Raw genomic sequence first — 14,615 nt, 5'->3', positions numbered from 1 at the left:
TAACCTTCTGAAGCAAGTACTTTTATGAAAACCTATAGAAATAAACACAGAAGAGATTTAACTAATCAAAGGAAAATCCAAGAAAAGAAAATCTTTGTGTCTATGCAGTCAGATACATACCCTATAAATGAATATTGCATATGAAAAAAAAAAGATGTCACAAATTTAAAATCTAATTTTCCCAAAACCCACTATGAACATACAGTTTTGAAATTCAGAAAGACAGTTTATTTATACAACAATGGCAGGAATACTATTGTTGGAATATTTATTTCACTCTGCAGTGAGCGCCCAGAGTCACATGCATGCTCGAAAAGGTCAATGAAATGGATTGAGTGTGGAGAAAATCATTGCGCACTTTTATTTCTCTGCCAAAAGGTCTTCAGTGGCATTAATGTCCCGCTCTCTGTGATATATAATGAAAGATTGTGGGTGTGTGTGTGTGTGTGTGCGTGCAAGTGTGTGTGAGTCGTTTAGGTCTACTGAGTCTTCATTACACCAGAGCGGGGTCCACTCCTGTCCTCTGCCCTCACTCATTGCCTCTCCCAGTGCTGGCCAGGAATAATGAATTACAGTGGATGCCATGGGGGGCTGAGTGAGTGGCTCAGAAGTGGACTCCATTTTAGCTCAAATTACCTCTCAGATCCCATTCAAATGGCAGTCTCAGGCTGCTCTCTGGCTTCTCTGCGTATTCCTGTCTGAGGGTGAAATGATCCCGCCACACCTCTTCTCCATTTACTCATTTGTGATTCCCACTTTTTTTTTTGTTGGTCATTCCTCCAGAGCTCTAAGTTAAATCAGAGGAAAATCAAAAAAAAAGTAATAATAAATAAATCACAAAAAAAAGCATAAACATAAAAACGCATTACACAGACTGACACAGAATGGTGTTTAAAAGTGTAAACAACAGTTCATGTCATGTGGGATTTATCAGCTCAGTCAGCATGCTCAGCCTTGTGTGCCATTCCTGTTGATTCCTCTTCTTCCTCCGCAGGACAATAATAAAATGACAGCATAAACCTCAGGTGATGCCACATTATGCATGCCATCCAAACAAATCCTTCCCGGTGTAAATTAAACACACACAGCGCATCTTACAGCCCAGATCAGACTCTGTAAATCGACCTGGGTAGTAAGAATAATCACAGCAGCTGAATAAAAGGTAATGGAATAAATCAAGGTGAGCATTTCCATTGCAAAGGCAACAATTCTGCATTTCTGTACTCACAAACTGAGAGTAGAGTAAAAATTTACACCACGGGTCAATATCTATGCTCATTCCTTTGCTTCCTAACAAATAATAAAATCTGGATTCAAGATTGAAGAAGATTAACTCTATTTGGAGTGTTGGGCTTTAAATGAAGCATACTTTAAATATGAAAAGCATCGATTTAGTCATTTTGTGCCTCCTGAAAATCAAGAACTCTTACACTGTTGCTTTATGCTCTACATCACTGAAATAACACTGATCTGCAGCTAAACTAAAACAGCCTTATAGGTCACCTATAATATATATGTCACCTACTTGAATGTTGTCAAAAAACGGAGACTTAATATGAATGTAAATTATGCTTGCAGTCCTACTTAGGATGCACTAAAGGTCGATGTTTGTCATGTTTTAATTAGTGTTCATTAGTAGGCCTAGGCATTTTTTCTAGCAACGGGGTTGCAGGCTGTCGTTGCTGAGAACTGCACATATCTTGGCAGGCTAAAGCCATCTGGGAAAGTTACTGCGCCTAAAATGTCCTGTGTCAAACCCCGTATGAGCGATAGGTGACAAATTCTCAACATATCCGCTACTGGGGGGTAAGAACAACTCAGGTGCACAAGGGGTGAAAGGGACTCTGTCGCACATGGCGCTTTCAGGGGAGTCTAGCACTATTTTGGCGAGTTTAACGGCAAAGGGCGCGATGCCACACAAGGAGAGGGGTCGAATGGCCACTTATGACTGACCTCCTTCCACTATAATTAAAGTTGCAAGCTGGACACAGAGACATAACACAAATTGTTTCTCTCATTTAGGTTGAACTCAGATCTGAAAAGGGAAAGAAAGAAAAAAAAAACTTCATGGTAGTGCTCGATTTTTTTTTAACATCCATTAAATGTGTGGCATTTCCAGACAGTTAAAATTCAAACTGGCCACAGACAATCTAAATTCAATTATTGGGAAGACACTTGCAGAGATATAGTGGAAACAAACTTCTTTCGCCTTTTGATTTGCAGGATGATCTAAAAAATCTTGTTTCGTGAACGCTGCCATGCGCAAATCTAACTGCGTGTGCGCAAACCTGCTCTCGGACAACAAATTGCGCAGCAAGTGTTTTCCACCTGTCTCTCTCCCACTTGTTCCCGTCTTCTTCGCGTAAGCACAGGTGCACGAAGCATGCAGACAATCCAAACCCCGTAAGGCATCCTGCGTGACCATCAAGGACCCAAAGACTTTAAGGGCCACCGAGCTGAGGCGAATGGGGGTCACTGAACATCAGGTGAACTGCGACGCACCGCTGCCGCTTTTGGCGCTTTTTACACTACACTGGCTTTTCTTTGAGGTCATTCATAAGTGCCCCCCCCCCCCCATGCATCCCCGATAGCCTATTTGTTCTGTATGACAGGGAATGTAAACCCATTAACCTTACAGATATAGCCACCACGTGCAGTTCATTCTTTGCTGTCAGGAGTAAGACGTCCCGACATGTGAAAAGTCCCGCGGACCAACTGCAGAACTACAGTAGGTGGAGAAGAGTGTGGACCTGACACCAGTTGAGCTTCACGCAGATAACTGTACGCTTTATATACCTACAAGAGTATAGACGGGGGCTTTAGATGCTTTTAAAGTGTCTGAGAAGAAAAAAAATCCCTGGGTCTAATTAAAGAAACGTGGACTTTGAATAACTTTTACGCGTTTACTTTGACACAAGGAAGTGCAATTCTATAAAAACCATGTTGGTCAAGAAGAGGATTTTTTTTTTTTTTTTTTTTACGGTTAAACGTGACTTGTGTGTGACCCCTTTTGTGTGTGTTTCCCCTCTAAAATCAGATTTTTCTTTTTAACCCTTTAAGTCCATTAATTTGGCATCAAAGTCACAGTTAAACGCAGACCCACTCTCTGATTCTGCAGCAGTGTCTCTGATTTATTTTAAAATAAAAGGAATGAGGAGGGCGACGATTTAAAATTGCATGCTGAGCAGGAATTTGCTCATGTATCAGGGTGGAAATGGTGGGGTAAAGCGGGGCTTCTGTTTTGTTGTTGGAGTTAGGTTTCCATTGCAACTTTTAAACCGCCTTCGTGTAGTTTGTATGCAGTTATTTATTTTTAGCGAAAGGTGACTGGCTTGTTATTTTGTTCTCGCGTGGATTTCGATTTGAAATTTGTTTTTAAACGTTGCGAAATGGACCATGTGGACTACTCGAGCCACATAGTTAGAGCAACACTGTCCAATGCCAGACTGTCTGGACAAACTTTTCACAGTGTAAAATATATTTTTCGTGAGTTTTATTTTTAATAAGCTTCCTGTGAGTGCATCCAACACACCGTAGCTACAGCAACTTTTTCCACTTAGTTTTCCTTAATACATTTACGCAAATGATTACTGGAGTTCTGCTACACGTCTGTAAGAGTTACAACAAATAAATTCTCGTTAAATAAAACGTTAAATAATAATAATAATAATCAGAAACTATCAAGCGGCTCTTTTCCCTCACATTAGTAAAGTATTACAGTTTGCTGATGGGAACTCAGCTGCATTCAATTAGGATTCGTCTAATTTAGCTCAGGTCGTAATTGCGCTCAGGGTGGTGCAGTTGTTTGTACTAAGCTCTGTTTGAGACTTCTGTGGAGAAATACGAGCCGCTCCTTAAGAACAATCCCAATTCAAATGAGACTTATCTACGCCAGACCGATCAGACGGATTAAGAGTTATTAAAACCCATAAAGGGCTGAAACCAGAAGATTCGGCAGCCCCAAAGTCCGCAAGTGGCGACTCCAGAGGATTTCTCTGTAAACACATTCAAACCACATAAAAAGAAATATATATATATATATATATATATATATATATATATATATGTATAGACGTCTTCCATAGCGCTGTGCATGATGAATAAATAGTGGAGGAGGGGTTGTGTTCCTATCTGGAAGACGATTTTCCAGTGCAAATAATAAGAAAAACAGATTTTGAGAAGCTGCACCTCACAGCAAGTTTTAGTTAAAAAAATAAAAAGCTAACGTTTTGCATCCCATTTTGGGAAAAAAAAAAAAAACAAACAAAAAAAAAACACTACACTATATCGACTGGTCAGGAAAATGCAGCAAAATCAGCGTATACTAAGCAGTTTGTATATTACGCTGAAGAAGAGAAATCTTAATGCAAGGTGCAAAGAACAAACAAGAAATAATCACTTATTTAATCTAAATGCACCTGTTCCCTGCTCTGCTATCTTTGTCAAACCGATCGTTTATGGAAAATACCAGGGAGACAATAGAGCATTGTAAACAGGTGTAACTCCCTAATCGTGACTTTAACATTTATTTTGGATTCGTCCTAAACTGATTGACTTTCTGCATTCTCTACTACACGCAATTAGGCCCGCTTCTGATCTTTTCTAATTCGGCTGCCATGCTCTTGGCTGACCCGGGATGAAAAACAGGGGGCAGCGAGCTTCCAGGCCCACAAAAGCACAACAAAAAAATCATACAGGATCATCAAATAGGAGAGACGGGCTTTCAGGTTTTGAAAGGCACAGGAAGCCCGAGGATTTGGTCCGACCCCTGCAATGGTGACAGAGCTGATATCTAGACCCCCATTCATCTGGAGGGAGGGGTGGTGGGATGGAGGGGGCGCGCAGGGTGCATCTGCAGAGGTCCCACCGCCCTCTGATCTGTGAGCTGGCACACATCACGGCGTCCATTCACAAATCCTCCTTCTGCGCGTCACCTTTTGTAGTACTCCATAGTACTGAGCGCTGGTGACGTATAAGACAATCCTACCCAGAAAAATACAGAGGAAAAAAAAAAAAAAATAGGTTATAGGAACTCAAGGACAGGGCACATGCGCACAATGCATGCGATTGATTGTACCAGCAGGAGGGCTGCGTATATATGTGTGCGTGCGTGAGGAGAAGGGAGGGGTTCCAGAGCTATAAGTGAATATGAAATAGAATATGCATTCAAATACAGTGAGTATTAACCCTTTCCTGTAAATGCAGGAGATGCTCCAGTGATTTTTCTCAAACAAACACGAGAAAGGAGAGAAGAAAACGGAAGCATTTACTTATTTAGCAGAACCTGACAGACATGACATGTACGAAAATCAATATTCCCCCGCTTCCATGAACAAGAACAGAATATAATCCTAAGAAATAACTGTTTTATCCAGCCTGTGTTTAAAAATAAGGCGGTTCCCTCAATGTACACTTTTAAAATAGTGAAAATAAGGAGAGTAACTGAGGTCTGGGTGACTCCATTTTATTTATAAAACTTCACATCTTTGATTAGTGCTTTAACGCTTGGCCTGATGGCGGCTGTTTGGAGAACACTGTGCTGAAGCAAATTATGGTAAATCATATGGAAAGTGCATTCGTGTTCAAGGTGGGAAATGACTGTAGACGAGGCTTCTGACCCGTCACGGAAACTGTTGTTAAGATTTGGCTTTGCAGAAGCAGCTTTCTGTGGCCGCATGGCCGTTTGAACACTGGACCATGTGCTGTCTAAATACAAGCGCAGGTCATAAAGTCATCATACACAATAAAATATAGTGTGCGTTATAATCCCACCCTTACTACACATATATTTCTGTAGTATTAGATAATACTAAAGGCAAAACAAAGCGTAGGCTATTACTGTTTATTAGTTTGCGCATTTCAGCGCGTCTGGACAGCAGGCCCAGAGCCGGGCAGACAAGGGAGTAGGATGAGCACTCATTATTAAAACTTCCATTTAAAATTACATTGGGATCTGTTCAAATCAAAAAAAGGGGACAGAAAGTATTGTAAATAATATGTAGTGGCATCATTAAAGCGACCAAATAGCTGATACAGACCAACGCAGTGTACCCATGCCAAAAGCAAAGCATGATAATAAGTCAGCGTTTATAAAATATACATTTATAAACAACTATTACAGGCATACACATGCGTAAATTGATACCTGGCTATATTGGAAAACAAAAACAACAATATGCTAATGGTTTGTTCTACTGCAGCACCGTTTAACCCTCAATCAACCAGGACATACTGTCCAAGAAAAATGTTTCATCCACAATCTGGAAATTCAGTGAAAAAAAAAAAAAAAAAAAAAAACGTCAGTTTTCAAACCACAGAAATGAACTGTTCAACTAACTAAACACGAACCGATTTTGTCTTTTCATTCGAGTAAACCAACACAACCCATTCCAAACTGATCAGACAATAGCCCTACAACAGGAAAGTGGGCTTGTAACACTAGAAAAATATGATTATTTTCTAACTGGAGAATTAGAAAAGCTTGTTTTGGGTCTAAAAACTGCATCACAGTGAGAGGAATGCTTTACGCTACCGTTTCACCTGTTTGGGTATTTTCCTAAAAGGAATTCCCCCAATCGATTTCAACTGTGTTCTGTGTTTAACTGGAGCTTTTACGATATAGTCTAGAGAAATTATAAAAAAAGATATTTCACTTTAAAGAAAAATATGGTTTTGTGGGTTTCTAGGAGACTTTTTGGCGTGATAAAATGTGTCCTTCTCGCAGCGCACAAAGGCTCGTATTATAATTCAGAGCCTGAAATGGTGTCATTTCCTCCAGACATCCATGTTTTGCTGTGGGGTTAGAGGCCAAGCCCAGGCGGTAGCGGCCTGTCTGTGAGTCCATTGTCTGCTGCTTATTTAGCGCTCAACATTAATCTGCGCTTCCCCTCACAAGTGAGAAACAATCGCAGCATGAGAGTGGCCTGTCTAATTACATCTTTCACTCTCAACTTTCACTGTTTGGACTGGGCTCTTTGTGTTGGAGACATGTGAGACAGGAGCAGAGGGTGTGGTTCAGGTAGGTTTTGTGATAGAAATGTAAAATTGGTATTATCACAATGCAAGAAATTGCTCTCAAAAAAAAAAAATAAAAAATAAAAAAATGCAAAGATCCTCTGAAAGCCTGTGATGTTGCAGTATATTTGTCTTATATGTGTAACCCAGAAAACACAGACCCAGATTAACCCCAAGGAAAAAAAAAAAAAAAAGTCAAAAACATTTCAACATAATGGCTTTGCGATTTGCACAACGTGTGAGTTTAACAAGTGAAAAGTCAAGAATTTGATCTTTCCCGAAGGACAAAACCTGGTTTAGACAAGCGAGCTTAAATTACAGGGTCTGACGTGCCACAAATACAAATTAAATCAGTTTTGGACACTGCAACTGAGCCAACCTTCACAGTGTCCAAAACCACAAACACCGTTCAAACTAAACCAAAATCATAACTACTGATCGGCGTGTGATGCCAAAATAATCACATTACTCAACCCGGACTCATTTTAAAAATGTGTATCCAAGATGCTCCACTCCCAGAAAACTGGAGGAAAACACGATGGCTGATACTAGCGATAAAAAGAAAAAAAGTTTTTCTAACTGAATTGTTCAAATGCTCCTCACTCAGTGTCAGACTCGCTGCTCCTCGGGTTCTTCTCGATTCCCCCCTTTTTTACGCGCAGCCCCGGTTCAAACGCCAGAGGAGAACCGGCTGTGCCGTCCTCGCTGGCCGGTGCCTTCCTGGGAGGAGAAACACAAACTTAGTGCCGGTCAGCAAAGTTACCCAAAGTTTTGTCTTTGGCGCGACTCTGTATCCCGAGCACCGCGCACAAAACAGTTTGTTTGCATCACTGATTTCTTTTAAAGGGATATTGACCCAGTTCTTGGTCGAGCGCAGCGTCACGACAGGCGAACATGAGAACATCAAAATCCTCAACACACATCTCTGCGCGTTTGAAATCAGACAGGGATGACTCTTTGGCTGTCACGTTTGGGATTTTGATGCATTTTGTTGCCAATTATGAGGCGACTGAAAGCAACATGACGCGTCAGACCATCCTGCAGATCAGAGTGGTTAAATTCCTTAATAAAGTAAACACCAAAGTGCTGTTGCTAGGGGTTAAGAAAGATAAATGTTAGGAGATTAATTTGCGTTTTGGAGAAAAAAAACAGTTACTCCACCCTTATGTCAAAATGTCAGCATTTAGACTTGCTAGTAGTGCAGTAGTGTTTTGCGCATTTAACCTTGGCCAGGACGAACTGGTTTAAGTTGCTCGAAGTCCATTTGACCTTACGGATAATATTTGAACATTTAATTCAGATAAAATGTGATGTATAAAGAACAAATGATAGTATTTACATTGTTGTCTAAACATACATCTTCAAATTACATCACGAAATAGAGCAATATTAGGTAAAATGTCCTATTTTCATAGGATATTGTGTCATTTGCGTTAATATAAGCAGATTTTTAGGTGTTATTGTGTTAAAATGAAACTATAATTAGCTGTGGGCAGGTAGGAAATCTTGGAAATTAAACTTTTTATCAATGACATGTTTAAAAGTATTCAAATATGGTTGAAATGTGCTTCTCCTCATGTTATTGGGAATCCCTGCCTGCCCTGCAAGCAAGGAACCCCGGGGGTCCCCTCAGCTCACTGTGACAGCCGATGCTTCAATCTCCTATTGTTTCAACACTCAACAACAAACTGATGGGCATCATGTTCTCAAGTCATAACCAATAAAACCCAAAACTAAAATAAGTAACAGGTGCATAAACACAGAAGAAATATTGGGAGTATCTGGGCGCATGCATTGGATTTAGATTAGGCTTCTTCTCCGTTAGTCCAGGACTCTTTCTCTTTACCAAAGCGAGGATGGGCGTTTGTAGACTGCTCTGGAGTCTGCGTCACGTGGCCTAGTTTCTGCCCTCCGATTGGTCCAAGGCACGTGTCTGGGAGGACGGTGGGAAAACGTCACTCGGGGGGCTCGTATTGAAAATAAGAACAAAACTCCAGAGTGAGAGTATTAGAGCATCAGTTTAGGAGCCTCTTTATTTACCCTTAGTTTAGTTTAGGTGTAGGCATTGCTGGGCACACCGAAATCGGATAACACTAAATTGGACAGTGCGCAAATGGCAAATGTTTTAGCTCAACGATAGTAATCCGAGACTGAGAGGAATATATGTCAAAAAAGTATGCTTCTCTCAGAGGACACTACCGCAAGGCTTTGCATGGTGTCCAAGGCACTCACTAGTATTTGAGTTTTATTTTTTTATTTATTTTACTCGTGCAGTTTTTTGCAGACTAATTTCCCTGAAGTTCTTTGTGAATTTCGCTGCTGCGGTGAGAGCTATAAAGGGGTTAAAGAGAGTAAAGCGGAGAAAGTGAATCAGTATGGAAGAAAATGATCACGGCAACAGAAATGTGGTGGAGCGGCAGGAGTCGGCGGATGAATCCAACAGAGCCATCCTTCCCCTCTTGCAGGCGCCGGGGAACCTGCAGATTCCTCACCGGGTCACCAATTTCTTCATCGACAACATCCTGCGGCCGGATTTCGGGCGAAAAAAGGACGGGAGCGCAAACCGCGATGAGAGTAGCCCGGCATCGCGGGAGAGCCACAACAGCCCCGCCGCCCCTCAGACTGAGCCGGTGGGGAGCACGGTGCCGGCAGAGGGGACTTCCACTCCACATACGGTTACCGGGGCCAAGAAGCCCACTATACCCGCCGAGGAGCCCCTGAAACCCCGCGGGGAGAACGCAGACCAGTGCCTAAGCTCAGACTCAGACAGTTCCCAAGCCAGCTCAAACCCAGCCACGTCTCAGCAAATGCTGTGGCCAGCCTGGGTGTACTGCACCAGATACTCGGACAGGCCTTCTTCAGGTTGGTGGCATCGTGCATGCATTTTACTATACCGTATTCTCGGTAACCTGAAATACCCCGTAACACTGACCCCGGATGCCTTGACCGACTTCTCGCTATAGTAGAGTAGAGCGAACCGCTCTGCGCAGCGCACGCTGAGAATTTACTCAATTTAAATCCCTTTAGATTTTTAAAAAAAAATATATATCAAACGCAAGACACAATTTTAGAGGTAGATTACACGAACAACGTGCCTTTGTACCATGTAGAAAAAATACCACATGCAAATATAAATTTAAAACTAGCTTTTCGTTCTTCAGAGTAGGCCAATTTTTAAATGCAAACGAGACAGAGGAAAATATTATTTTACAGAGATGAACTTTCTAAATTCGTCACATTTTAAATGCTCAACAAAAGCCATAAAAAATGACAGTTTTTTTGGAACTATTACGCACAGATTTCTCCTCACTAAAATGCTCCCATACAGGCTCCTAGCAAATTTATTCGTGTTATGAATATGATAATACAGGGGTCCTACATATAGTAAACATAAGCGCACTGTTAGGCTGCTTGACATCAAGAAAACCTGCAAATTAATATGTGGTGTACTTGTCGTGATGTTTTTTTCTTGCTGCTTAGGAGCGTTGCAGGAGCTGTGTTTGGGATGAATTAAATATGTTTTTCACAACGATCGCTCCGGTGGCTCATGCATATGCTGGCCTGCAGTGAGCTCATCGGTGCTGGGCTATTTGGAATCTCTATTTATTGGAAAATTAACGCAGAACAGAACTTCTCAGCCTGTCGCGAGGTTATTGTAGTGTATTTTCTTGCCTGTCAAAAGTGGAGTACAACTTGTTCTCATGCATTATGTAACGCCATATATAGTGGCGTAGGCGACTACTACGAGTTGTAGAGTTGCAGTTTCTACATGGTATGCTTTGGGGGGGAGAAAAAAAAGAACATACACGCTGATTCATGAGCATAAAGGTTCGACCCGTACTGTGCATGTTTTCCACACTGTTTGGAGGAGGCGACCAAACGCTCACCAGCTCCACCAAATAGGCCTCCATCCAAATGGAAAATTAATGTGTGCTGCTCAGATTCTGTTCACGTTCGTCCATTGAGGAGCTTTTCAAGTGGGCCACAAAAAACTAAAATGCAAAGTAGCTGCGCTGAAATTGATCCAGGTTTTCAGCTAACCTGCAAAACAGCGGCTGAGCTGTGGCAGCGATGCTTTTTCCATGTGTCGTCTTATTGGCTGATATTTCCTTATTGCTATAGACAGTGTCGGTGTGTGCTCAGAATATGTGTGCGTGCGTGATGTGTGCGTCTATACGTGTGTGTGTTTAAGAAGGGGAGAGGAGTTTTTGGGCTTCTTGGGTGTTTTCTTCAGTGGAAGTGTCAACATTTTACAACCAATTTTCAAGTTTTTCAAAAAGCATTCAATCATACTTTGTTCAAATATAAATTTATATATACACTAATCAAACAGCCATATAAATAGCTGATTATGTGCAGTCTATATTGTGGGGATGAAAAGAAGTTGGATTCATACAGAAATCCACTTTACGCACAGGTTTTAGACACATTTGGAGAGACTACTTTCAATGCAAAGTAGAATAATTGTGTACTATTTATATGTTGGTGGATTTTTTAAATGAGAAAATCTAAGACAATACTGAGCTTAGTTTAGCAAAGTGGTTATCTTGACGTTTTCTGGATGCAAATCTTTCTTTATTTTTGTTCATGACCACGTTTTGACGCTGACAAACCAATGTGTGTGTGTCTCTGAACCCCACCTCCCATCTCCCCACGCTACAGGGCCGAGATCTCGCAAACCAAAGAAGAAAACGACCAGCAAAGAGGACAAGCGACCACGGACGGCCTTCACAGCAGAACAGCTGCAAAGACTAAAATCGGAGTTTCAGACAAATCGGTATCTGACGGAGCAGAGGCGACAGAATCTGGCGCAGGAACTGGGCCTGAACGAATCCCAGATCAAGATCTGGTTTCAGAACAAGAGGGCCAAAATCAAGAAGGCCACCGGCACTAAAAACAGTCTGGCCTTGCACCTGATGGCACAGGGACTGTACAATCACGCCACCGTCACGTCGAAAGACGAAAAATCAGACAGCGATTGATTTCCAGAGAAGTAACAGCAGCCTCCTGACGAAAAAGAACCTATAGTAATCCTCTGATAGATATTTATAGAGATATCACAGAAAAACTCTACTTACAGGAATATTTAACGATGCCACAGCAGATAAAATACTACAGCACTATTACTCAATGCTGACTCACCACACATGTACAGTGGGTCCAGGACACCATAAGAAATAAAATATAAGGAACAATAAGGCTACTTCAACTACTACTACTAAAAGTCCCAACAGGATTGTTTTAAACAGATCTCTATAGGCGCCTATGGGAATATTATGGTGACTTTTCGTTATATGGGAGGTGTAATCAAGCCTACAATGCAATAATTTCATCGAATAAAGGGCCAGTGTATAGAGTATACCAGCATAAATTGTTTAAAAAATAACAGAGAGAGATATTTCTGCAATATCACGTCTATAAAAGATGCTGTATAAAGTTTTCATTGTTTGTTGTTCCCGCCCCCCCTTTCCCTCCCCACGCACACACACACACTCACACACACACAAACACACAGGAGGTAAATGCTCACACCCTTCATTTTTTCTACACTGTAAGATCCCTCGCTATCCATGATTGTCATCCTTTTACACAACTGGCACTCGACGTTTCTATCCGTCAGTGAAGTGAACGAACTTAAGTCCAAAGAATATTTTTCTGCTGCATCCAGGCTACTGTGAATTTAAATAAATGCTAACACGAGTTTATTTCCGTGCTTGTCGGTTTTCCTGGTTGTGTTTTGGCGCAAAACAGGCAGAGGAGAGGTGCTGCGTTGTCAGGTGCAGAACTAATTGGGCAGAATTTTGATAACTTTTTTTAAAAAATGAAAATGAGAAAAATCACAGGAACAGTTTGTTATGCTAGAGAGGATGGAGTTGTTGTTTTTTTATTTTTATTTTTTTTCTTCTAACACGCCACTTAACTAAAATGCAGTTAGGCCTTGCTTATATGTTTGTGGTCGTCTCATAGTCTTCAAACAAATATTATGTGCGTATTCCCTTCGTTATACCAATGCATCAGTGCAGCTATTATAGTTTTAAATAGCAATATAAATCATTGTTTTGTAGCTAAGTGTAGGCTATGATGCTGCCTATTAAGTCACAGAAACAACTCTGTAGCATAAAGACAATGATGACAACCATTTTGCTTTGAGTATAGACTATAATTGCAGGTTATTGGATGTTCTTGTTAAATCTTTCTCTATATACATTTTTATTACATATCCATATATCATAAAAAGAAGGCAAATCCGTCAGTGACTGTATTACAAATGTTGGAAATCTCTTATCGTTGTTGAAAGGACTTCATATGTGTATTTATATAGATTATATTGAGAAAAAAATCTATCCAATGACCAGTGTTGCTTTAGAGTAGATATCTGAGGTGTTTACACTGCTTGTTTATCTTGCAATAACTTCTTTTTTTTTCTTTCTTTTTTTGTGAATGAAAAATTGTTTATGGGGCCTTTGCATGAAAGCTGCAATTTGTTGTACTTGGGCAAATAACTGTGTTTATAAACTCTGGTCCTTATCGACTTAAGTATGATCGAGCTAAGTTTCAGACTGTATCCATACCAAATTGTGGACTTTTTGCCTTTCAAAGTGTTTTTGTTGTGTATCTGCAAAAAGTGTGTGTGAATTAAAATCCACCAAACAGAAACACACTTTGCCTTAAAGTTCAAGTGTGAACTTTTTATGAAACAGAACTGTGCCGAAATCAGAGAAGCAGTATTACTTCAAATGCAGACTACTCAAGTTTAATGCCTTTATGAAAAACTGCTGGTACGACATTATGAATTTACTCATCAGCGTATATCTATCTATATATGAACATGTTTAAATGAAATTACAACACAGAGTTGTAGAATACAATGCTATTTTTTATTTTATGTTGGAAGTATTCTTTGGTATAAATGTACATAATTTGTATCATGTATTAATTGTGTAATTAACTGCCTCCACAAAACTGCAAAAGAAGAGTAAATAAACATTGAAGATTATACAAAAACAAGTTTCTTTACCTTATGTAAAGCAAAGAGTTTGTATACTGCTCGAACTGAGGCCTGCTAAAGCACTAAATGTGTTCTTCCATCAAGCTTTTGCAGGCACTAAATAAAAAAAAAGATTAATTACTAGCTAAAATCTTCAAGAAAGGAGAAATACATACAATAATAGTTTAAAATAATGGTTGCCACACATCTAATATTCACAGTAAATCACAAACATTGATTCCTTGCATAGTATAACAATGCCTTCATGCTTTCATGCCTTCATTGTATGGGAAATTCAGATTCACGAAGGATCAAATTCATGGGTTTTGAGATTAAAACATTCCCAAAAGCATCCAAACATTATGCAAGGGAAAGCCTTGAACAATTCCCAGGCATGTTTCTTCAACAATGCCTTATCTGCATTTCCATACTTGCACCACTAGTCTTTGAACGGCATGTCTAACGGCCAGTGACTAGCATTAGAGCAGATAGGGCTGCTCCCAGCACTGTCTTCGAGACGGTCAGTCTTCTTCGCCGCTTCTGAAAAGAGCCTGTGCTTCTATCACAAGGCAGTAACGGGAGTCGAAAGGAGAGAGTGAGAGAGAGATAGAGA

The 14,615-nt window shown here is 40.5% G+C and overlaps 1 protein-coding gene across 1 annotated transcript; it reads left to right on the top strand.

Annotated features, from left to right (window-relative positions):
* Positions 1 to 9,389: 9,389 nt before the first annotated feature.
* On the top strand, positions 9,390 to 12,371 carry en2a (engrailed homeobox 2a; the record flags this gene model as incomplete). The annotated part of the gene is made up of 2 exons (XM_084566440.1): positions 9,390 to 9,876; positions 11,677 to 12,371. The coding sequence occupies 2 exons, from the start codon at positions 9,390 to 9,392 to the stop codon at positions 11,994 to 11,996; spliced, it is 807 nt and encodes a 268-aa protein (XP_084422566.1). The 3' UTR covers positions 11,997 to 12,371.
* Between the last annotated feature and the right edge of the window lie 2,244 nt (positions 12,372 to 14,615).

Source organism: Chelon labrosus, assembly GCF_963514085.1.
Source record: "Chelon labrosus genome assembly, chromosome: 18".
Taxonomy (NCBI): Eukaryota; Metazoa; Chordata; class Actinopteri; order Mugiliformes; family Mugilidae; genus Chelon; species Chelon labrosus.
This window is presented reverse-complemented; position numbering and strand designations above follow the sequence as displayed.